Source organism: Aspergillus glaucus (assembly GCF_001890805.1).
Source record: "Aspergillus glaucus CBS 516.65 unplaced genomic scaffold ASPGLscaffold_22, whole genome shotgun sequence".
NCBI classification, from domain to species: domain Eukaryota; kingdom Fungi; phylum Ascomycota; class Eurotiomycetes; order Eurotiales; family Aspergillaceae; genus Aspergillus; species Aspergillus glaucus.
In genome coordinates this window covers 367935-392457 of record NW_019170474.1, presented here as the reverse complement: position 1 = coordinate 392457, position 24523 = coordinate 367935, and the positions used below count along the sequence as shown (strand labels likewise).

Here is a 24523-nt window from a genome sequence, read left to right as displayed (position 1 = left end):
TTAATACCAGGTTTGCAGTTCCGTTCGTGCCTGTCATGCATGACGCTGCAGGTACCTGTGCCCTCAGGCGTTGGCCGGCTTCACCTTTCCTCGATTTCATTGGTTTCAAGCAACAGCATTGGAGGAAGGTAACGACAGGTTGGGAGTTTTGGAAATTGGGCATTTTTTAACGTTTACCATACTCAAAAAAGCGTGATGATCATTAGCGAACAGGATAATCTTGCATGCATATTCATACATGTCAGTTCCGAACCGAGCATTCTCTGTAGTAATCTTCCCCTCCTTTTGCCCAGTGGATATACCGAGAGTCCATCCATTCCTCCGTAAACTTAAGGACCCTGGTCCAATCGGCACCATTCCGATGATCAATCCGGGCAGAATGGTACCGTGTAAACTCCGGGAGGCAAGAAGTTCTCGGCCTTTTACGTCTGAAATCAGTAAATGAGGGGTTTCTGATGGTCGAGTCCGGGGTTGAGTATCCAGCATCTCCATCTCCACGGGCTCGATTTTACCCGAACGAAAAGGGAAAATCACGTGGACCCCAGCGATCTTGGGCATCACCCGATTTGATGTGAATAATTCACTGCTTCGTCTGCAGTTTGGTTGGATTCTCTCTTTCGCTTGTCTTTGTTTCTTATTCTCTTTTCTGTTCTGTTCTGTTCTTCTCTTCTCCCCCTTTATCCTCTCTATATCCCCTCCATTGTATTTTGTCCAGGTCGTGCTTTCCCACGGCATGACGTCTGTGCTGTCCTTTCCCTCTCTTCTTCGCCCTCACCGCATCCACCATCGGGGTCTAGTCCTTTGCTAGAATAATCCCTGAATCGCCTTATCATTTCTTCCTCTACAGAGTACACCAGCTGAAGATTCCCTCAAAGTTGCTAGTTTTGAGGCAGCCGGATCTGTCTCGTCCGTCCGGTGGAGCATTCGACTACGCTCAATAGTTTTGAGTCGCTGAAGCATCGCCAAAAGAAAGAGGTGCATAATTACTCCTGCTAATACCCTTCCCGATCTTCTCCTATTCTCGGCTTCCTGCGCGATCGGTAAACCCGTCCCCGAAGTCTCGACCTCTCCCATCAATACCCGAAGTCAAGAAAGAGGCTCAACAAAAAAGAATTCACCATGTCGTTCAGCAGCAATCGCGGTGAGCGAGGGCACAAGAGTTATTTCGCCAGCGTAAGTTTTCCTTTTTTTTTTTTTTTTTTTTTTCTTTTTTTTTTTTTTTTTTTTTTGCTTTTCCCTGTCTTCTCCCCTCATTCCGTCGTCTGTCAGATGAGGTTCAATTTACGGCTTTATGATCAGGCATGTCATGTCATTTGTTTCCTTGCGCAAACTGCTGTCACATCGGGTGGGATCCAATCATTCCCCGTATTTCTCGTGATCGAGGAAGGATCTTCGATTCCAGCATCCGATTGTCGGAACGCCCAGCCTTGATAAAGCAGTGGTAGATGTTGGGCATGGATTTCCTCGTATTAAGTTATTGTTTTTCTGTTTTACGGGTTGCAAGAAAGTCTTCTGGAAATGTTGTCGAAAGCACGCTCACCATCGAGAATTTTACAGTCAGATGACACAAAGATCTGTGTTGTCATGGTTGGCCTTCCGGCCAGAGGCAAGAGTCTCATAGCCGGAAAGGCGATGCGGTATCTTGCCTGGGTTGGCATTCCCGCTCGGGTGTTCAACGTCGGCAGTTATCGTCGGCATAACACACCGCAGCCATCGGCCAAGTTCTTCGAACCTCACAATGAGGAAGGGGAGAAAATGAGGCGAGCTGCCGCTGAGGCTGCAGTATTCGACATGCTTGCCTGGTTCCGAAAAGGTCAAGGTGTCGTTGCCATCCTCGATGCCACCAATTCGACCAGGGAACGACGCCAGTGGATCTATGAATCCTGCGAGAAGGAGAATGTTGAAACCTTGTTCGTCGAGTCGACATGTGACGATGAGGAGGTCATTATGAACAACATTCTCGAAGTCAAAACCACGTCTCCGGATTATAAGGGTCAGGATCCCGAGATGGCTGCGCTCGATTTCCGCACTCGTATCCGGAACTACGAGCAGGTTTATGAAACCATCGACGAGAACGAGAAGCATTACACCTATGTCAAGCTTATCAATGTCGGCTCCACCGTCATAATCAACCAAATCAAGGACTATTTGTCGAGTCGGTTGGTCTACTATATCCAGAACCTTCACATCAAACCGCGCTCGATTTGGCTTTCTCGTGTAAGTGGTTACTGAAAAGAAGTGAAAGACAAAGACAAAGACAAAGCATATGCTAATCTCAATTTCAGCACGGAGAATCGGAGTACAATCTGGTTGGAAAGATTGGCGGTGATTCCAGCATTTCCGAGCGGGGCGAGGCCTACGCCAAAGCTCTCCCTGAACTCATGCGAAAGTCTGGATATCCGCCCAATACGAAGATTGTCATCTGGACTTCGACCTTGAAGCGTACGATTCAGACTGCTCGTCACCTGGTAGGTCAACCGGGCTTTGGGAAACTGGAATGGAAGGCACTTGACGAACTTGACTCTGGTGTTTGCGATGGCCTGACCTACAAGGACATTGCCGACCAATACCCCGAGGACTTTGCAGCGCGTGACGAAGACAAGTACAACTACCGTTACCGGGGTGGAGAGTCTTACCGTGATGTCGTTATTCGCCTCGAGCCCATCATCATGGAGTTGGAGCGCAGTGAGAACGTCATTATCGTCACTCATCAAGCCGTGCTACGGTGCATCTATGCCTACTTCCTCAATACCCCTCAAGAGCAAAGCCCGTGGATGGAAGTTCCTCTTCACACGTTGATCAAGCTCACTCCTCGTGCGTACGGAACAGAAGAGCAGCGCTTCAAGGCCGACATTCCGGCAGTATCCACCTGGCGTGGCAAGGGTACTTCTGCACACCACCAGGAGTTCCCTTCGGATCCCCAGAAATGATGGAGTGGCTATTCGAGCATACATTCGACCCCAATACGCCGTGTAATTACATGTGACTCGACCTTACACTTGCAGGCTGTGCCTTGTCAGTTATTTCATTTTCGAGTGTCGTTCTATTCGTCAAAATACGTTGCATAGATGCCCTTTTAGGTATCTCCATCCATCTACGGCATACCCTACCTCATTCCGACTTAAGATATATTCCGGGTTTCTATAATCGATCAACATCCTTCACCTCTTATATTACGCTACCTGCCCTCTCCTCTCCCGTGAATAAACACTCTTTACCTCCTGTCCATCACACTACTTCGGCATTGTATGAAGACCGAGGCGTTTGGAAAATACGTTTTTCTGAGTTTGGTGGCGTGTCCCTTTCAAAGATGTCTATTCTCAAAAAGCATACATAAGCAAATATCATAGTAGTACTTACATTTCATAATATTACTTTCATATGGAAATCTCGATAATAAACATTCTTGTGCCTATGACATCATAGCCCCTATCGATAAATCAGCTGACTAAATTCTGACTAACGCCGCGATAACCAGCGTCCGCCGATCGGGAACAACTGCAAGCAGCATGAATAGCTGCGCTTTTCGGCTTTGATATTCTTGCTGGACATGCTTGTATCTTGTGCCTGGAACGGGTGAACAGGCACGAGAACAACCGAGGTGCATTGGCACAGCATGTTGTCTGCTTTCACGGCTCGGCCTCTCGTCGAGCTCAAGCAGCGGGACAAATCCAAGATCGAATCGGTCCTCGCATACGGCGATCGACTCCTCGTCGGGCTAAACAATGGCAGTCTACGAATATACCGGATAAATGAGGTTTCCTACGATGAGGAGGGTGCCGCCGACACCAACGGTGGAGGACAGCACCATGGAGGAGGCGAAGGAGAAGGAGGAGATACAGTCAAGAACGGCGATAGGCCCGCAACAGCAAGCTCACCTCGGGCCACGACACCAAAGACGAAACCAACCGACCTCCTACGCGAAATCGAAAAGTTCTCTCGGTACAAGATCGAGCAACTGGCCCTGATCAAGGAGGCCAAGCTGCTGGTCTCGTTATCGGGCGGCTACGTGTCGATCCACGACCTGCAGACGTACGAATTGCACGAGCAGCTCAGCAAGACGAAAGGCGCGACGACGTTTGCGATTACCTCGAATATCGTGAATGATCCCGAGACTGGCGTTCCGTCGATTGTGTCTCGGGTTGCGGTCGCTGTTAAAAGGAAGATACTCCTGTGGACATGGCGGGATATGGAGCCCGAGAAGGACACTGCGGAGATGGTTCTGGTTAGTGGGATTAAGACGCTTACTTGGATCTCTGGGGCGAAGCTGGTAGCTGGTCTTGGGTCGAATTTCGTCATGGTGGATCTTGAGAGCTCTTCGGTCACGGAGCTTGTTGGGCCGGGGAGTATTGGGGGCTTGGGTGGTCAGGAGACTGGGAGGTTGGCTGGTGTTGGGGCTGCTAGTATGAGTTACATTGGGATGAGTGGGATGGGTCCGAAGCCTCTCTCTACGAGACTCAACGAAGGGCAGATACTGCTGGCAAAGGACATCAACACTCATTTCATCGACACTGATGGCAATTCGTTGGGTCGCAGGCAGATTCCGTGGAGCCATGCACCGGCGGATATCGGATACACATATCCATTTCTACTTGCGCTTCATGATGCGTCCAAGGGTGTGCTGGAGGTGAGGAATCCGGAAACTCAGTCGTTGCTTCAGTCCGTCTCGCTGCCATCGGCCAATCTCATGCATATCCCCCAGCCTACGATCAGCCTGGCCCATGCCGGAAAAGGATTCTTGATTGCTAGTGATCGGGTTATCTGGAGGATGGAAGCTCTGAGCTACGACACGCAGATCGACACCCTAGTTGAGAAAGGGTATCTGGACGAGGCAATCAGTTTGCTTGTTATGCTCGAGGATGCACTTTTAAAGGATAAACCCAGCCGGCTACGCCAAATTAAACTCGAAAAGGCCGAGGGTCTGTTCAACGTCAGGAAATATCGGCAAGCGATGGACCTATTTACGGAGGTTTCGGCTCCTCCGGAGACGGTCATCAGACTCTATCCTAAGTTGATTGCTGGCGATCTCTCCATCATCGTCGAAGAGGAAGAATCCGAGGATAGCGGATCGGAAGGTTCACCCAAGCCGAATGAGAACCAGAATAATGCGACTTCCGAGGATGCTATAAGCCCTACCAGACTGACGCATGCTCCATCTATGAGGTCCATCCTCCGAACAAGGACTGACGGCTTCGATGATGCGGGTAGCATCCGTAGCAAGCCTGTTGAGGAGGACAAGCGTCTTGAAGGAAAGGATCTCAAACTTGCCGTTCGCGAACTCCAGGCGTATCTTGCTGATGTCCGAAGGAGGTTTCAGCGATTCCTCAATCCTGATGGATCACTCAAGATCCCGGATCCGCCAACTAATGCTGCAGATGATGAGTTTACTGATTCTGTCGTGAAACTGCTCGGCTTCCCACGAGACGAGCGAGAGGAAGCTTTCGCCGAGAAACTTCGAGAAAAGGCAAGACTCGTGGACACAACTCTTTTCCGGGCACACATGTTTGCGACACCCTCCTTGGCCGGCTCGCTATTCCGCATCGCGAACTTCTGTGATCCTGACGTCGTAATGGAGCGGCTAGAAGAAACCGGCCGTTACAACGACCTCATCGACTTCCTCTATGGCAAAAGGATGCATCGTCAAGCCCTCGAGCTCCTGCGCAAATTCGGCCAAGCAGAAACAGAGGACGAGTCAGCCCCGCAACTCCATGGACCCAAGAGATTGGTCGGGTATCTACAGAACCTGCCTCCAGCGAAGATCGAACTCATTCTCGAGTTTGCGGAGTGGCCTGTGCGAGAGGATCCTGAACTGGGGATGGAGATTTTCGTGGCAGACACTGAAAATGCAGAGACGTTACCCCGACACCAGGTGCTGGAGTTTCTCGAGAAGATTGATATTGCTCTGGCTGTCCAGTACCTCGAGCATATTATTGGGGAGTTGAACGATACCACGCCGGATTTGCACTTTAAACTATTGCTTCTTTACTTGGATCGTCTGAACAAAGGGGAGTTTGCGAGTGACGACGACCGCGACGAGTGGCGGAACAGATTCCTGGAGACGCTCAGATCGAGTTCGCAATATTCACCGGCTAAGATGCTCGATCGGCTGGATCGGAATGGTAAGCCTTCCTCTATGCATGGATCCGTTGGCTGTTACTAACCGTACTAGATCCCGAGTTCTTCGAAGCGAGAGCCATCGTGTTTAGCAAGATGGGACAGCATAAACAGGCTTTGGAGATCTACGTGTTCAAACTTCAAGACTATGCCAAAGCAGAAGAGTATGCCAACGATCAAATAATTGGTTCATGATGAGGCTGACTAACCACTACAGATACTGTAACCACGTCCACAAGGAGGACACGGCCGCGAAAGAAGCTACCTCCGAGGGAGAAAAGGACGAACAAGCAAAAGATGAACACTCGTCTATCCATCTGACATTATTAGGTCTCTACCTCACCCCGCCCTATGGAAATAAACCACAATATGGACCCGCACTCGACATACTCGCCAAGCACGGATCCCGTCTCCCTCCTAGCTCCGCCTTGGACCTCATCCCCGAATCACTACCGGTCAAAGAACTAGAGTTCTACTTCAAAGGTCGTATGCGAGCCGCCAATTCCAAGTTCAACGAGTCCAGAATTGCGACGAATTTGCAGAAGGTCCAGAACGTAAAGGCACAGGCGCAGTTGCTGGTTGGCGAGGGTATTGACCCGAAGTCTTCGCGGTCGAGGCATGTTACTGTGACGGAGGAGAGGATCTGTGGAATATGCCACAAGCGGCTTGGGGGGAGTGTGATTAATGTGTTTCCAGAGTAAGTCTTCCTTGTATTGTGCACACTGATGTCCACTAACGAATCGCAGTAACACGGTTGTTCATCTCGGTTGTGCGAATCGACTGTCGACGACTACCTCATGACAATACTCTGCATTTTGCATTCGTTGATTTTGGACATATGCTTCATTGTTTTTCTGTTTTGTTTCTTTTTTCTTTCTCTTATAACCTCCGTCCGTGATGAGGTTCGGACGGAGCGGCGGATGTTTTTCTGCGATTTGATACCCCAGGATAGCGATATCCAAGGATCCGAAGGTGTTGTGTGCGATGGCGTGTTGTTACCGTGCGGGTACTCCGTATAGTTGATAGAGTCGATATCCCGAATGTCCATATAACGAGAAAACCGAGCAATCTCGCAATGCATGACCGTTATGAAACTGCGTAACCTCAAGCATCCTCCTCCACATTTTCCTCTCCGTAGTTTTCTTCCTCCTTGGCTTCTTTCTCCGACTCCTTCCTCCCTTGCGCCTCCGCAGCCTTCTTGTCCTCTTCCATGCGCTCCGTCAGAAACACATTGATTTCGTCCTGCAATTTCGGAACCAACTGTCGCAGCTCTCCCAAATAGGACACCTTGGACGACGTGTCGGATGGTGCCGGGGCTGGCGAAAGGTCGTGCTGGAAGGTCTGGGTCTGGGTGGAGGGTTGAGGGGAGATGTAGACGGCGTGCAGGTGGTTTCCGGTAGAGGTAGACATGACGATCAAGATGAGAATACTCAATTATCTGTATAGTATGGTTTCTCACTTGCTAGTGTTGCGTGGTGTGGAATAGTGTGGTGGTCGGGCGGTAGTGAAAAAAGCCTCGGGGCGGGGTGCGTCGGCGTTTAATGAAAGGGAAACGTTCCAGACGGAGTGCTAAACAGCGATCGATCGACGGTGATGGGCGTCCTTGGCTACTTCGTCTCCCCAGAACAACAATCAACAATCATACACTGTCTCCTTCCAGACGACTACGACAGGAACATGCGCTCCTTAACCCGGTCACGGTAATACTGTCCAACGTCTCAGCATCATCGTCTCTCACTCTCTCCTTGGTTTCCTCCGCCCCGTTCCAAACTTCCACTTCCGCCACTTCGCTATGAACACGCTGCGGTTCTCTGGCTCGCCGGAGCATCCCTCCAGAGCAGCCCAGATTCCCTCTCGTCCCTCCTTCGACGACGAATTGGCCGCTGCGGGTTCGTCGGGAAGCGATGCATCTTCGCTTGCGTCCAACGTGACGACCGTCTCGGCCGTCAATAACAACACCACCAGCACCAGCAACATTCCTGGCACAGCCACCGCGTCCCGACCCCCTCGAACCTCCTCGATAACGACCACCAGCACCACCAGCACCACCAGCACCACCACCAGCACTACCTCCTCGTCCACTGCCAACCCGTCCGTGCGACCGGTCGCCAACATGCCGCAGAATGAGCCGTTGGGTCGGAAACCCACCACATTAGGGCGAGAGAGGGCCGAGATCCAACGGCATCGGTCTCGACATCATTCCCAAGGGTTTTTCGAACCGTCGCTCCCGACAGCCTCGTCGACAGATGCTACGCTTTCCGCGTCGAGGATCGCCGCTCAGGCGGCGATGCAGCAGCAACAACAACAGCAGCAACAGCAACAGCAGTATCAGCAGTCATCTGCCCAGCACCCCCCGAGACGGCCGCAGGCGATCTCCCAGGGGTCGGAAGATAATGTATCGAGGAATAGGAGGACAGGGAGCGACTCCCCTCCTCCCCCGCCGCCGCCGCCGTTACTAGCTGCCCCGAATATCACGCCAGGACCGTCATATCAGAATGGACTAGTCGGGGGAAATACAAATGTTGCTACGACGGCGGCCAATGTCGCATTCCCCAGGAGTCCCGGGTTACAGTCTCCGGGGATGCCTGCGGAGCCGGTCCCTGAGAAGGAACAGAAGCAAAAGGGCGAGAAGAAGAAGAGGTTATTTTCGAAGCCTAAGCATATTGGGATTAGTCGGGACAAGGATCCGTTCAAGGATCGGGGTATGCCGTCGCCGAGCAAGATGAGCTTTGCTAGTGCCAGTGGGTTGTCGAGGATTGTTAGCACGTCGACGCCTGCTTTACCGGATACGCCGGCATTGCCGTTGAATAATCCGTCCATGTACAATTTGTCGAATGGGTCTGCGTCGACGGTTGTACCGGCCGATAAGCCAGCGTCTGGCGAGGAGAAGAAGGACAAGGAGAAGGAAAAGGATAAAGACAAGGACAAAGACAAGGAGAAACACAAACATCACTTCCTGTCACGACAGAAGCTGAAGCTGAAGGATCGCGTGGACGAACATCGCCATCTGCCCTTGTCGTCGGCATGGAGTAACTCGAAGCCATCGGATCCGAACGCCCCCCAATCGCTCTACTCGTTTGTTCCTCAGTCACCCGGTACTGTCTCTACTACATTCGGTAAGTCAGTCAGTGGCCTTGACATTCTCCATGGAGGACGGGCTCTACGCGAGAAGAAAAAGGAAGAAAAAGCATTGGCGGAATCAGAGCTGGTTGACGGGCTTGTAAATGCAACAGGCAGTAACGGTACTCCCGCTGTTTTTCCTGGTCCTTCGTCCCTTGGGAGTTCAACGGGGATTCTTGCCGAAGCCGCTCTCAGAGAGACGCTGCAGGGCTTTGGTTTGAATAACATGACTCCTGAAGATGCGTGGGACTTTTTGAAAGCGAAGCTCCTGGTCATATTTGACGGGGAGGATGTGCGGATTGCGATCGAGGATCTAAACAAACTGGTTCTGATTCACATCCAACGATGCGTGCAAAAACGCACGCCGACTGCGATAATTGACGACCTGCGCGTACTGCTGGATACAGGATTCGCGTCGCTGAACCACAACTTGAGCGGTGTTCCGGATGAGAAGCTGGTGCCTCATTTGGTACAGATATGGATGCTCACGTTTGGCACGATCCTCCCGTTCATTCAAGCAGTATTCCTTCCTCTGGACCTGGAGTTCAAGGGATGCGGGTCCGTGATGAGTCTGCGGGAAGCCAACGAGTTTTGGAGTGGGACGTCCATGAACGGATTACCATACGGTCCGCCAGGAGGTGTGCTGGAAGTTCGCAACCTCGTCCTGACCGCGTTCCGCGACATGGTGATCATCTGTCGGTACGAGACCCTGCTCAACACATTCTCTCGGTTGAGTCTCGACAGCATCAACCTGGGCAACTCGGGTCTCAGCGTAACAACAACAAAGAGCAGCACCACCAGCGGACGACCAGGGACAGCAACATCGCTAGATGCAGGGTTCGGAAGCTATAGTTCTCAGTCATCGACACTCCTCAACGCCGCCGCCGGCAGCTACTCATCCGACTCAATGAGCATGAGCGACAACCGCAGCCGCGCAGCATCAAACACCTCCTCAAACCCAGACCAGTTAATCTTCCAGTCCTTCTCTCCGGCCCCACGACCAACCATAATCCACCGCTCATCCTCCTCAGCACCAGACACCTCCCACCTCATTACCGAAACAGTAGGCCGCATGCTGCAATGCGTCAGCGTGCTCGCCAGCGTGCAAACCGGTGACGAACCACAGGAGCGAATCGAAGTGCTCAGCAAAGCGCTCAAACACAACTGGCTCGGCCGAGGCCGAACAGGACGGGATCGGCGGGGGTTCGTGGGGGCCAAGGTCCGGCCTACCGCCGTGGCAAGGACTAACAGTGACGATTCTACGAAAGATGCGAGACTTGGCGAATTGGGATTGGGCATGCAGGGTCGGCGTCGGGAAATGGTTATTTGATTGCTTTTTTGATTTTATATTTTGCATTATTTGCGGTTTTATCTTGCGGTTTTGTGTCGGAATGGAATTTATTTGTTGATACATGGAGATACCTTAGCATAAATGGACTTGCCTTTGAATCTTGACAATCATCGTTCGTCCAACACAGCTCCTGTACTCCGTACAGAGTCCTTCAATCACTCTCCGTCCTTGACCGCAACCGCACCACCTCCATTGACCTTACTCAACTCCTTAAACTTCTTCTGCAGAGTAGTAATCGGATACTTATTCCCACTCCTCGCCTCAATCCCCTCAGCAATCCTCTGCCATTTCTCAAGTTCCTGCTTATCTTCAATATCCTTCTTGAGCTCGAATAGAATCGGACCCTGTCCACGCCCACATTGTCAATTGTCAGCTTCCAATACACAGCACCAAGACCAATCCCAAGAACACTTGTAAGAAGGGAGAAAGGTCGGACATACATCACCCTCCTCAAACCCCACCAAATTCGCTTTAATCCGCGCATACCGAGACCGCAGCCCAGCACCCAACGTCATCCCCGTGATATCCTCCAGCGCCTTTGTAATTTCGGTCCACGGCTTGTTCTCGTCTTTTAGGCGGATGAGCAGTTTGTCTTCGTTGCTTGCTTGTTCGTAGCTGTTGGGGATGGGGCCGAGGCCGGGGGTTCTTTTGGTGGGTGATTTGGAGGGGGATTTGGGTTTGGGTTTTTTGCTGGGTGAGGTTTGTTCGTGGTTCTGTTCAGACTCGGACTCGTCGGTGGTGTCGTTGGTTGTGGTCTTGTTGCGAGTACGCTTGCGGGGGGTTGGCACTGGGGTTTGGTTGGGGATGGGCGAGTCGTTCTGTATAACGGTTAGTTGACATGTTCTGTAGAGTTATTAGGGGGATGTGGATGACTTGCTTCGTCCTTTTCTTTGACTAGGGTCATGGTGAGTTCGTTTGAATCGGGGTCCTGCTTTGCGAAAGGGGGGTCTATGTTTTCGCCGTTTATGGCTGTGAAAGACATGTTCCTTGAGAAGTTCAACCCCAACTGCTGTTGTTGAGTAGAAGGGAAGATAGATAAAAGTGTATAACACGGCAATAAAGGGAGAGATGAATTTTGAAGTGTTAAGGTGACAAGTGTTAAGCACAAGAAGTCTACAGTGAATGATACAAACTCCATTATGCTGGACCTCTGGGAATTACCATTACTTGCTCTGGTATTAAGTAACACTATTTGGCTAGAACTAGATACACACAAGCCTTGATCTCACTCATTTCACGACTTCCATTCTTCGAACTCGTTCTGGAGGATTAGAGACGATCCCATCGACGACCCTACACTCCAAACACACCCTCATCCACCTCCGCCTCCTCTTCACTATGCTCCTCACCATCCGCCGCAACTTTCAACAGATTGGCGATACGGAAAAGGTTCATATTAATAGAACGCAACAGATGAAGCGTCTCATCCTGACCCTCATCATGGCGACCATACGCATACACCTCCAGTTCGTCAATAACGCCCTCGACCTGCTGACCGAAGTCTGCATCCGCGCGATTCTTCAACAAACGAGCAACAGTAGACTGCAGGGGGCGTGGGAGTGAGATACAGTTCTTGTTCAAGTGCACACAGCGCTCGCAGTTGTGGAGTTTGATCTCGCGGTGGCAGCGGTGGTTCGGGTCGGATGTGAGCAATTTCACGCAGTCGACACACATCCGGGAAGCCTCTGCGAACAGAGTGGGATACGGGAGTGAAGCTTTAGGGACTTGCGGGAGAGACGATGACGCGCCAGCTGGTTCGGACTGAGAAGCATCCTGGCCTGAGGTAGCTGACGGGGTGGCCTCAGGGTGAGAAACAGTCAGGGCTGGCATAGGGACATTTTGCTCGTATTCAGGGGCATCATCGATAGGGTATTTCTTCTCAACCTTAGAGCTAGCACGGGTAGAACCATGAGCAAGACCGTCATCAGACTTTTTCGAAGACAGTTTGGTTTTGTTCGTCTCGGTGGGGTTCACGTTTTCGCCGTCCACGGTGGCCTGCTTTTTCCCGCGAGGTCGTCTCTTGTGGGCGGGCTTGGGGCGAGATTTGTTCTGTTCATATTTTGTTAGAAGGGGCGCTTGTGGTTGGATAGCCATGAGGGGAGTGTAGAGATGTCCTACCTTGTTGTCCTTGTTGTCTTTTACGTTGACACGGACTGGCTCTTCCTTTACAGAAGACGGCTCCATTTTTTTGACGTTGCTTGCCGTAGAAGACATATTCTTAGCTTTCAACTATTGTTGCTGCTTTGAAAGATGAAGGAGGTCTAGCGAGGGAAACAGGGCGGGGGCGAGGAGACTAGAGGTAGAGGGGTGGTTGAAGTGAATGTCTGTAAAAAAGCCACTGCGCGGTTTTACTAGCAGGTTCTATTTTTCATTACGCTCCGGATTTCTGTAGGGTCTTGATTTCGTCTTTTGTATCGGAAGGTGATAGCTATTCTACTACTTCGATGATTTTCTTGACTGCCCAGGGCTAGATCCAACCCAGTAGCTAAATCCTTTCCATATCACTCTTCATATTTGGCTGCAACACTATTTCCGCTCGCTTTCTGCTCAGCTCATTGTACGCTCTTCGAACTTATTTCCGAGAAGAAAGGAATATCTTGCTTCTCGACCATCAACAATCTCACACGCCTTCCTTAACCTCCATCTCATCTTCACCAAGTTACTCCATACCAGCCGTAGTTAACCCGCGCGAAGTTGACAAGACGAAAAAGGTTCCTATGATAGACCGCAACAAGTGAATAGTCTCATCGTGAGGTTTTCCAGCATGACCATACGCCTCCAATCGTTCCACAGCCCTCTTCACCTGCTTATCAAAGTCAGGATCCATCTGGGAATCAAGCAGACGGCCAACAGTGGCCCACAAAGGGCGCGGGATTGGGCGACAGGGCTTGTCCAATTCCATATAGGGGTCGTATCTGCGGGACTGGTGCACACGGTGGCAGTGATGGTTTGGGTTGGAATTTAGCAGCTTCACGCAACGGATGCATGCCTCGGCAGGGAAAAGAGAGGAAAACTAAGACGTGGTGGACGATTTGGGCGTTGAGGGTTGAGAGGAAGTATCACCCAGATCTGGAGTTGCTGGTAGATTGTCACCGGCTCTAACGGCTGGGACTGGTGCCGGGGGGTCTTGCTTGTGTCCAATGTATTTCTCGGTCTCGAACATTTCCCGTTGATGTTCACGTTAGCTTGCAAGCATAGGATATTAGCAATCAGTGGGTGTAAGGACATATATCAATCTCCCTGAGAGCGTCTGCCTCGATTTTGTTCCTCTTGGTGAGGTATTCCCGCTCGTCTGCGTCGTCTCCATCCATCCTTTCACTCCTTTCGCGAGTTCGCTTTTTGAGGGTTGACATGGAGGCGGGTGATTCCTTCTGTTGGGTAGCGTGTCAATGGAGGTCTGTCGGGAATGGCTAGTCACAAGGCGAGTAGCGATGGCTTACTTCGTCGTCTTCTTTTTTGGTCTTGACTGGCTTCTCCTTCATGAAAGGGGAATTTATGCTGTCGCTGTGTTTGAGAAATGAAGGGCGAAGTGGAGAAGGGAGGATAGGAAAACTGGAGTTTGAATTGCAACTGAAGTGAAGAGCAGCAGAAGCTTGTCAGTGAAGGTTACTGTATGACATTAAATGCAAGTTTCATATTCAATATGCCCTATACTGGGAAAAATTGGCTTGTCTCTAGCTGGTATTGTGCGATAGATCTAACCCAGTAGTAGTGGCAGTGCCCACGTCATGAAAATTCACTCTCCATATGTGCCATTATGCATTTCGTAGGATAACTACAACTACTTCGATTATCCCGACAGACATTCCAAGCTCAAACGTCAAACTGTAGCCAAATCCAGCGCATGTTCACTCCTTGTCTTTGACCGCAACACCATTTCCGTTCGACTTTTTGTTTAGCTCCTTATACTTCTTTTGCACGGCAGAAGAAGGATACTTGTTGCCAGTCTTGGACTCAATAGAACCAGCGATCTTCTGCCACTTTTCCACCTCGAACTTGTCTTCGATCTCTTTCTTCGACTGCATGAGAACTTGCTCCTGTCACGACTGTTAGCTTCCAGTTCTCACCAGCACCATGAAGGAAAACAACATACATCACCCTTCTCAAAAACCACAAAATTCGCCTTCATCCGCGAATACCGAACATGCAAGCCCTTCCCCAAGTCCGTACCCATAATACCCTCCAATGCCTTCTTAATCTCTGCCCAGGGCTTGTTGTCAACCTCCTTCATGCGAATAAGCAGCTTGTCTCCGTCGGAGGCCTCCTCGTAGCTGGTGGGGATAGGACCGAGGCCGACGGCCTTCTTGGGAGACTTGGTCTTGGTCTTTCTGGTGGGTGATTCCTGCTCGTCTGCGTCGGTGGTGTTCTTCTTGCGGGGGCGCTTTTTTGGCGTGGGGGTGGGAGCGGGGGATTCGCTCTGTATAATGGAGGAGGTTATTGGATATGCTTGGGAATAGCGAGGAAGATGTCTTACTTCGCTGAGCTGCTCTTCGGGGGGCGGGGATTTGGGGGACATTGCCGTCTCGTTCGACTCAACTGGCTCGTCCTTTGCGATAGAGAGATCCATAGCGTCACCGTTGATTGCCGTAAATGACAATGTATAATTCTTTAGACGTTGGGTAGCTGTCGCTGGAGAGGAGGGAGGTATATAACATAAGAAAGAAAGTTGGAGGTGACTATAATGAGGTGTCACTAATTGAATAGGTGCAAAGTGTTAAAAGGTCACAATGCAGGTCTAATTTAAAGGAGTCTATAGTGAATGACAACAAGCTTCATTGTACAGATTTCCTGAGCCTCTGACGATAGCCATTGATGCTATCATTTTATTGAGCGCTAACCACTATTCAATTATGTACTCTGTTTTATCCATTGCCTCAGGGCTACCGTAGAGATAAGCACCAACAATAGTCAAGCCTACGCGACAGCTCCGCTAAGCACATCTTCCTCAACCTCTTCGTCTTCCTCCTCATATTCCTCACCACCCGCCGCGCCTTGCAAAGCATTAGCAATACGGAAAAGGTTCCTATTAATGCAACGCCCCAAGTGAACCAACTGAGCCAGCTCGCCACCAGCCTCCCTATGATCATGGCAAATATACGCCTCCATTTCTTCGATCTTTACCAACCCTCTCCGCCTGCTGAGTGAAATCAGCGTCCGTCCGGTGCTTTAGGGGATGGGCGACGTTGGACCGCAAGGGCTGTGGAATAAAAACACAAGGCTTCTTTATCTTTGTACAATATTCACACTTGCGGTATCGGTGGTCCGGCTCAGATTTCAGTAACTCCACGCAGCGGACGCAGGTTTGGGCAGCTTCTGCAGCTAAAGACGGGCGATATGCGCGGGGAACGCCGGGGAGACGATAAAAGTGAGGATATGCGGTCGCTGGCCCGAACTGCAGGGGCAGAGAAGAAGCGTCAGTTGAAGTTGTTTGCGAGCCAGGTGCTGGATGATGAACATCTGGGGCTAAAGCTGGAGTCTCTTGTTCATTTCCAATGCCTGTCTCGACCTCTAACAGTTGCTTAATGTCCACATTTTCTTGTTAGTTACCAAACGCATGGAATACCAAAAAAAAACTCAGGACGGGAAGGAACATACATCACGCTCGAAAACGAAGGGGTTTTCATTGGTCTTGCTTCTCTTAGAGAGAGATCCCTGCTCATCTGAGTTGCCTCTATCAATCGTGACCTTCTCCCAGCGAGATCGCTTCCTCGGACTTGATGTAGGAATGGTGAAGTTTTGTTGAGTCGGATTAATGGGGGTGCTAACTAGTGGTTAAGGGATGTGAAATACTTACTCCGTCGGCCTCTTCTTTGACCTTAGGGGCCAGGGGACTTTGCCAAGTCTCTTTGGCTCAAATCAATCAGATCTTCTCTCGCAAAGGAGGCGCCATGTTGCCGCTGGTGTATGGAAAGTTTAAGAGAGAAGTGCGCAAGGGAGAAGTGCGCGCAGGAGGCAGAGTTGGAGAGGAGGGGAAGACCAAGAGCCGCAGTGTTATTGAAATGAATAGGAACAGTAGAAATCGTCCGCCACAAGGTCACTACATAAGTTAATGGCAATTAAGCTATACCGTGAACTGAAATAACAATTAGCTTGTCTTTTGTATTGAAAAGTTGCGATTATATAACTATGTACTGTTTCGATAGGGCTAAATACAACCCGCACCTCCTAATAGTCACTCATCGTTTACGACTGGTCCACTCGTTTTGACCCTCTTGCTCAGTTGTTTATACTTCTTTTGAATGGCAGTAGCCGGATACTTCTGTTTACATCTCGCCTCAATGCCATCGGCGATCTTCTGCCATTTCTCAATCTCAAACTTTTCCTCAACATCTTTCTTGACATCCAAGAGAATCGACTCCTGTGGAGTTGCATCGCATTATTAGCCTTGTACCAACGACAAAGAACATAAAGAGACATACATGCTCCATTTCAAAAACGACAAAGTTGGCTTTCATGCGCGCGTAACGGTTCTTCATGGTGGTGTTGCCAAATTTCGTGCCGGTAATCTCCTCAATAGCCGCTTTGATATCCAGCCATTGTTTTTCATCCTTCTCCCTCATTTCGATAATCAATCTATCCTCCAATTCGACCTCCTCGTATCTTGTAGGGATCGGGCCCAAAGGACCAACTTTCGTTCCGGCTCTGTTCTTTTCTGCTGGAGATTCGTTCTCGTCTTCTGTGGCTTGCGTCTTTTCACGAGCTCGCTTCTTCGGGGCTACTGTAGGGACGGGGGGTTCGCTCTGTTGGATATAGTGGGTTATTCTAGATATCTGGAACCAGTAGTGGGAGACTTACTTCGTCTTCCTCTTTTTTGACCTTGGACTTTGGTGACACTGGGATCATGGTCATTCCGCTTGGATTGAATGACTCTTTAGCGAAAGGAAGGTCCATGTTATCGCCGTTTATGAACGTGAATGACATTATGAGTCGGTTTTCTGTCGCTGGGACGTGGGAAGAAGAAAGGTGTGTACACAGGAGATGTTGGGGAAGTGTTACTGAGGTAAGTGCGGTGGGTAAAGTGACTATGCAATTGTATTTATTAGGGTCCCGGAGTAAATCAATGGTATTCTCATTACTTCCTGAACCTCTCGGAATAACAGTTGACTGGAACATAGCCATTCCTTTTTATAACTACTAATATCGAGCTACTCCATCTGATCCTCCGTCGCACATCCCAGGGCTAAATCCAATTCAAACCGTATCCCAGATCTTGGACAGTAACAGGTCCCTTATCATGAATCTCACTCTTCCTCGACAGCCACAGCAACCCCGTTTCCGTTGACCTTCTTGGTCAACTCCTTGGATTTCTTCTGCACCGCAGACGTAGGATACTTGTTTCCGCTCTTTGCTTCAATGGCATTGGCGATGCTCTGCCATTTCTCATGCTCCATCATCTCTTCGATGTCCTTTTTTGCCTGCAAAAGGTAATCTGCCTGTTTGCATGTCAGTACCATGCTATAAAAGATAAAAAGGGGAGTTTGTAGCAACATACGTCCTCTTTCTCGAAAACAGTAAAGTTGGCCTTCATGCGCCCATAACGGTTTGAAAGACTACTACCACCAAACTTGACACCAGTGATCTCCTCAATAACCTTGCGAATGTCCAACCATCCCTGTCCATCTTTCTCTCTCATCTTAATAATCAATCTATCCTCCTCACTCGCGTCCTCGTAGCTCGTTGGGATAGGGCCCAAGCCAGCCTTCTTTCCGGGGGATTTCGCCATGCTTTTCTTGGTGGGGGATTCGTTTTCATCCATCGTGGTCTGCTTCTTGTTTGGTTTTGAGGGTCGGGGATTCTGGAATTATAGCCATTTCGTTTAGATCGTCAACGGGTTCTTCTTTTGCGAAAGGAAAGTCCATGGTGTTTCCGCTGGTAGACGTGAAGGACATTGCTGGTTTAGCTGTTCGTTGCTGGTGTAATGTAGAAGAAAGTTGAGGGAGAAGGTGCTGTGTTATTGAATTGAATAGAGCAAGCAACAATAGGCACTATACATTATCTAAGTCTAAATGGATGGCGGCATGTTTCATTGTACATCAGAACCTCTGGGAATAACCATTGGCTGAAATTCATTATTTGCTAGGTGACAATTACCTCGACTGATACTTTTCCCAGAGCTGAACGCGAGGCCAAACAGCGACCATACCCGGAGGCAATTATGGTCAGTCGTCTTCTAGACTGCGGAGCCCCATAATCCATGCAATTGAGAACCCCATAGCGGACCGAATACCCCAGCTCGATGAAGTCCTGAATAACCCTGAAGAAAGCCCCCTTATGTCGCTCGAACAAACCGCGGGTCTCCTCCGTACAGGTACCGACGCAACCAGTTCACTTGCTTAGTTCCTTGAACTTTTTATGTATCGCAGCTGCAGGGTACTTGTTCCCACCCTTCGTTTCGACGTACTCGGCGATTCTGTGCCACCTTTCATGCTCCCACTTCTCTTCCAATTCCTTTTTTCCCTGTAGGAGGTGGGATTCCTGGTTGCGTGTCAGTCTCTGTCAATTATCTAGGGAAGAAACTAGAAATAAGAAGGCGAAAGAGGGGACAACTCACATCTTCTTTCTCAAAAACAACGAAATTGACTTTCAACTTCATATAGCGCACCCGAAGCGTACTACCTACAAGCTTATTTCCAGTAACCTCTTCAATCGCCTTTTGTATCTCACCCCAGCCCTTCCCCTCATTCTCCTTCATATGCAGAATCATCCTGTCCTCTGGACCAGCCTCCTCATAGCTTGCCGGCACCGGACCCAGAACAGTCATCTTCTTGCCGGGGGACTTTCTGGATCTCTTTGTGGGGCTTCCTTCGTCGTTGTCGTTTGCTTCGGCGTCTGGGTCGGTTGAAGGCTGCTTTTTTCCGCGCGATCGCTTCTGGGGGGTGACAGATGTTTTTATCTGTAAGATAGCAGTTAGTGTTGTTCAAATGTGTTGCTCTTTTGAGGTATAGTGGTAGGGAGACAGCTTACTCCATCGTTTGGCTCCTCTTTGACCTTGGAAGTCGAAGACTCAGAGGTCAAGGTGATGCCGGTCGAATCGATGGGTTCGTGCTTTGCGAAGGGAAGCTCCATGTCTTCACCATTAAGTGCGGTAAAAGACATGTTCCTTGTGTTGTTCGATGTCTGGTGTTGGTGTAATAGGGAAAATGAGAGGTTTATGACACAAGAAAACAAGTGGGGGTGGAGCTTGACAGATGCTATTGAAGTGAATAAAAAAGTAGCGTGTTAAACAGAGGGGGCTACGCAAGATCTTATACAAGTCTGGAGTGAATTGAAGGCGAGCTCCGTTGACTGAGCCTCTGGCAGGATCCTATGTACTTTGCTTTGATGCGTCACCTTACATTACACCCATTGATTGAATACGGTTCCAATAATATAGATTCCAAACAGCCCAAATCCCAAATCACTCCTCTTCCTCCATGGCAGTAGCAGCGACACCGTTTCCAACGTTCCTCTTGTTGAGCTCTTTGTACTTCTTCTGTACAGTCGTCGACGGATATTTGCTCCCACCATTGGCCTCGATCCAATCCGCGATCTTCTGCCACTTCCCCGACTCGAAGCGCTCCTCGATCTCCTTCTTGGCCTGGAACAGACGGGGCTCCTATTGACAGTCTATCAGTAATGCGCACCTAATACGTGCATGGACCAACGTACATGGACCAACGTACATCAACTTTGTCGAACACAACGAAATTGGTCTTCATCCTGGTATAGCGGATCTGTAGAGTGCTGCGCCCAAGATTCGTGCCTGTGATGTTTTCCAAAGCCTTGCGGATATCAGCCCAGGGCTTGCCCTCCACTTCCTTCATGCGGATGATCATTTTATCCTCGGCGCTGGCTTCATCGAGGGTCGTGGGGATGGGGCCCAGGGCGCCAGTCTTCTTGGAGGGACTTTTCTTGGTCTTTTTAGCTGGAGAGTCGTCATCGTCGTCGTTCGCATGGGTAGTCTTCTTGCCGCGCTTTTTCGGAGTCGATAGAGGAGCAGGAACTTCTTCCTGGATGGACGGGTGATTAGCACGCTGTCTTGTTATGGAATGGCTCGACTTACCTCTTCGTCCTGCTCGCTCTTGATTCCAGAGGTGAACATGCTCTCAGCATCAGACATCACTGCAAGAGTATGCGGATCAACTTCTTCGGTTTTGAAAGGGAAAGTGATGGTGTTGTTGGGTGGTGTAAACGACATGTCGACTTCGCGAAGGAGGTGTATAACACGGTTAAAGAAGGAGTGTTATAGTGAATAGAAGCCACAGTTGTCATGGTGACTTCTAGCGAAATCCATTTTATAAAAGCCAGAGTGAATAAATGGCGAGTTCCATTGTATGTCTGGCATTATTCCACTATCTTTCCGCGGGTGATCTTTTCATTAACCCTTCTGCTTTAATACGGCCTTCTCTTGCTAAATTCTCAACATCTAACTAGATAGCCAGCCAATCGTAACAACTCGGAAGGATGCCCGTATTTCTGTCGAAAGCCACGTACGATACCACGTGATATATGAGAAAGTCCAGGATACAATAACCTGCGAAACCTCAACCTGTCTTTCCCGACGTTAAATAGCAACTACTACTACCACTACTACTACTACTACTACTACTACTACTACTAACTTCAACCTATCTAGATGCAAATACTCTTGCAGCCCTGTAACTCACAACAATACTGTTGTTGAGGTGTATTGTACTACCGAAAAGTAAGCAAAGCTAGCATCCTTGCAGGAATGACGCCCGGTTGATATGCATATTAGTTGTTTGTCAGACATTCAAGACGTCAATCACACCGCTTGACAACAAATATTCACTTATCTTTTTTTTTTTTTCCTTCTTTTATATTTTCTTCTCTTGCTCTCTTCTTCTCACTCCACATTCTTGCTTTTGCTTGCTTCTTGCTAAAAGGTACATACATATATTCCATCCACCGGCTATCTTATCTAACCACAAGCTAGATCGACACGATGGCCGATCCCACGCAAACCCCAGACTCTACCACCAACAATACTAGCAACACCCCTGACAGCCAAGACACGGCGCCTGTGGCTACTGTCGTGGAGGAGATCGACAAGCAGCCCAAGAAGAACCAGCCCGGTCCGAAGAAGACGAAGAAGCATGAACCAGAACCAAAGCACGAAGATTCGTCCTCCTCCAGCGAAGACGAATCCTCAGGGTCGTCGTCTGATGAGAACACCGATGAGAGTACGTCCCCGCCAGAAACGGTTTCTTCAGACCCCTCGGATTCCGAACCAGAGGAAGAGCAACGACGGCAAACAAAGTCAAAGACAAAGAGGTCTAGGCGCAGGAACCAAAAGAAAACGAAGAAATCCCGAGCGCATCGCTCAGCAGACTCAACGACCGAGTCCGATCGCAGCGACAATGGATCTGACTCTTCTAAGGATACCCCACAACCTCCAGCCCCGCAACCTGGAAATCAGCCGGGTCAAGGCGCCGAGTCTACTGACCTTATCCTCGCATTGGCCAAAAGACTGACGGCAATGGAAGCTGAGCTGAACGAGGCACGCCGCAACCAGAATCTTGTTCAGTGCAACCATAGAGCCAGTCAGAAAGAAGCCCCTGAGGAAGAGCCCAAGAAGAGCAAGAAGGATAAGATCAAGATAGGGACCAAGGTGGAGTTCAAACGGGTTGACCAATGTGTGTTAACGTTTCCATGATTTTTCTGTATCTCACAATTCTAACTGTACAGTGTGGGACAACACCATCCATGACTACAAACTGTCAGAAACCGTCGAAAAAGAAGACGCCGATGAATGGGACCAGTACATCTTCACAGTCCGCCGAACCTTCGACGATGACAACAAACACGCCTCAACGACGGTGGACATCAGAAGCAAGCCCCTTCGCGAGGCTCTCACCAAAGTAATGGCCGGCGTCAAAGGCGTCAGCCTGGTCGAAGAGAAGCCATCGCTCGATCCCAACATGCTCTTCCTGTACCTCGAAGAAACCCGCCAGTACATGAAGACTCAGAAGCAGCTTTCAAAAACCGAGAAGAAGAGCAAAGTGCGCAAAAGCGCTGCCACCAAAGCTGCCCATCTCAAGGTTCTCGTCAAATACCTCGACACCGACTACGCGGAAACCAAGAAGGCCCTGAACGCGATTCTGAACTCCAACACGATCACATTCGATCTCATGTGGGCCCTGTTTAAACCAAATACCATTGCGTACGCGTCAACATACGGAAACGAAGACGAGCCCCGCGCTTTCAAGGTAGAATCCGTCACGAAATACACCCATTTCATCGATGGCGAGTCGTACAGAATCAAAGGCCACTACCTAAGCTACGACGGCAAACGCTTCGGCGTGGTCAGCATAGCAGAAGCCATAAACGCATTCAAGGGCTCCCGCAAAATCACCAGTCTAGATTGCTACCCGCTGCACCACCACCGCGAAGCGGACGACTTGCGCGCCAAATTGATCGAACGCGGTAGAAAGTTCGCCTCGCTAAAGGGCCAGAACTACAAGTACCACCAAGGCATGGCATTCTGCAGAAAAGAGCAAGGCGTTGCCAAGATCAACGTCAACGGCCGTGTCATGGTCGACCCAACCACCCACACCCGCGTCAACCCTAACTACCCAGTCGACCGCATCCGCCGAAACCAAGACGACGGCAACGCCGACGCAAACATAGCCGACGCAGATGACGACGAAGACGAAGACGCGCTACCAAGCAACATAATCGTCTACGAGCATCGAACCGTCCAAGACCCCAACGGCAAACAACACAGCGTCCGCGTCAAAGTCGACAAATACGGCAACGAAATCCAAGACGAGACAATGGATGGCATCGCAGAGCGCGAATTCACCCATGAAGAACTCATCATCGCCAGCCCCGTCGTGCGCGGCTTCGCCTTCAACGAGAAAATGTGGCTCGAGTTCTCCGTCTCCGGCATCCGCGAAATAGACTGGAACCACCACGCCTTCGACTCCCTCGTCCTGCCCGATAACCAGAAATCCATCGTAAAAGCCCTCGTCGAATCTCACACTTACAACGAAGCTCAGAACATCGACGACGTCATCCAGGGTAAAGGCCGCGGCCTCGTCGCCGTCCTCCACGGGCCCCCGGGAACAGGCAAAACCCTAACAGCAGAGGGTATCGCGGAACTCCTCAAACGCCCGCTGTACACAGTTAGCATGGGCGAACTCGGCATAAACTCCCGTACTCTCGAGAAAGAACTAAACAACATCCTCGACATAGCACACACATGGGGCGCAGTCCTCCTCCTCGATGAAGCAGATATCTTCCTCGAAAAGCGCGGCCTGCACGATATCCACCGCAACGCGCTCGTGAGCGTTTTCTTGCGTCTGCTGGAGTATTTCCAGGGTATATTGTTCCTCACGACGAACCGCGTGGAGACTTTCGACGATGCTTTCCAGTCTCGTATCCATATCGCGCTGCGGTATGGCGATCTCACCTCCAAGGCTAAGCGCAGCGTGTGGAAGATGTTCCTGGGTAAGGTGCAAGCCGTGGAGGGTGTGCAGACGGCCGATTTCACGGATAAGGATCTCGATGCGCTTGCGCGGCATAATATGAATGGTCGACAGGTAGGTCCCCTATATCCCCCACTTTCTCACTTTGTTTTATGTTCGATGTTAACGAGACAGATCAAAAACTCCGTGCGCACGGCGCAAGCCCTAGCCGTTAATGAGAAGTCGCCGCTCTCGATGAACCATATCAAGCGTGTTCTCGAGGTCGCCGAGACTTTTGATCGGGATCTTCGTGGTGGTCCGGGGTATTTGGATGCGATGAGGAGTTATACTTGAGTCTACCTATTCCGTATTCTCCTTGGCATGATTTGGTTGAAGTCTCATCTAGTCTTATCTATTCAACGTCTTGCTTAGTATCGACGAGCGACGGGTTAAATTCCGCTTAGTACTAATGGCTTGGCTATTTGTTTGTTTCTTGGCCTACGTAGCCAATTTAGTTGCAATTTATGAA

At 50.0% G+C, this 24523-nt stretch overlaps 8 protein-coding genes across 8 annotated transcripts; 3 read left to right on the top strand and 5 right to left on the bottom strand.

Moving 5' to 3' along the window:
• Positions 1-1518: 1518 nt before the first annotated feature.
• On the top strand, positions 1519-6815 carry ASPGLDRAFT_69215 (putative vacuolar morphogenesis protein AvaB; the record flags this gene model as incomplete). The annotated part of the gene is made up of 5 exons (XM_022549340.1): positions 1519-2217; positions 2286-2905; positions 3616-6119; positions 6170-6278; positions 6332-6815. 5 exons carry the CDS (start codon positions 1519-1521, stop codon positions 6813-6815), a joined length of 4416 nt encoding a protein of 1471 aa, XP_022397473.1.
• Positions 6816-6998: 183 nt separating this feature from the next.
• On the bottom strand, positions 6999-7638 carry ASPGLDRAFT_832417 (uncharacterized protein). The gene is made up of 2 exons (XM_022550204.1): positions 7091-7638; positions 6999-7054 (listed from the first exon to the last, which is right to left on the bottom strand). The coding sequence occupies exon 1, from the start codon at positions 7522-7524 to the stop codon at positions 7219-7221; it is 306 nt and encodes a 101-aa protein (XP_022397472.1). The 5' UTR covers positions 7525-7638; the 3' UTR covers positions 6999-7054; positions 7091-7218.
• Positions 7639-7771: 133 nt separating this feature from the next.
• On the top strand, positions 7772-10676 carry ASPGLDRAFT_832431 (uncharacterized protein). Its single transcript, XM_022550205.1, has 3 exons — positions 7772-8041; positions 8086-9230; positions 9348-10676. The coding sequence occupies exons 1-3, from the start codon at positions 8019-8021 to the stop codon at positions 10562-10564; spliced, it is 2385 nt and encodes a 794-aa protein (XP_022397471.1). The 5' UTR covers positions 7772-8018; the 3' UTR covers positions 10565-10676.
• On the bottom strand, positions 10637-11679 carry ASPGLDRAFT_832615 (uncharacterized protein). Its single transcript, XM_022550207.1, has 3 exons — positions 11463-11679; positions 11026-11403; positions 10637-10929 (listed from the first exon to the last, which is right to left on the bottom strand). The coding sequence occupies exons 1-3, from the start codon at positions 11565-11567 to the stop codon at positions 10741-10743; spliced, it is 672 nt and encodes a 223-aa protein (XP_022397470.1). The 5' UTR covers positions 11568-11679; the 3' UTR covers positions 10637-10740.
• A 2115-nt stretch (positions 11680-13794) lies between these two features.
• ASPGLDRAFT_38775 (uncharacterized protein) lies at positions 13795-14067 on the bottom strand (the record flags this gene model as incomplete). The annotated part of the gene is made up of 2 exons (XM_022544984.1): positions 13795-13956; positions 14026-14067. 2 exons carry the CDS (start codon positions 14065-14067, stop codon positions 13795-13797), a joined length of 204 nt encoding a protein of 67 aa, XP_022397469.1.
• A 366-nt stretch (positions 14068-14433) lies between these two features.
• ASPGLDRAFT_134081 (uncharacterized protein) lies at positions 14434-19475 on the bottom strand (the record flags this gene model as incomplete). The annotated part of the gene is made up of 2 exons (XM_022541264.1): positions 14434-14622; positions 19137-19475. Coding segments are annotated over 2 exons (528 nt in total), but the record flags the coding sequence as incomplete, so codon positions are not given.
• Positions 19476-19840: 365 nt separating this feature from the next.
• On the bottom strand, positions 19841-21156 carry ASPGLDRAFT_156612 (uncharacterized protein). Its single transcript, XM_022542379.1, has 3 exons — positions 20628-21156; positions 20248-20574; positions 19841-20180 (listed from the first exon to the last, which is right to left on the bottom strand). The coding sequence occupies exons 1-3, from the start codon at positions 20760-20762 to the stop codon at positions 19983-19985; spliced, it is 660 nt and encodes a 219-aa protein (XP_022397467.1). The 5' UTR covers positions 20763-21156; the 3' UTR covers positions 19841-19982.
• Positions 21157-21530: 374 nt separating this feature from the next.
• ASPGLDRAFT_28789 (uncharacterized protein) lies at positions 21531-24348 on the top strand (the record flags this gene model as incomplete). Its single annotated transcript, XM_022543789.1, has 2 exons — positions 21531-22221; positions 22274-24348. The coding sequence occupies 2 exons, from the start codon at positions 21531-21533 to the stop codon at positions 24346-24348; spliced, it is 2766 nt and encodes a 921-aa protein (XP_022397466.1).
• Positions 24349-24523: the final 175 nt, after the last annotated feature.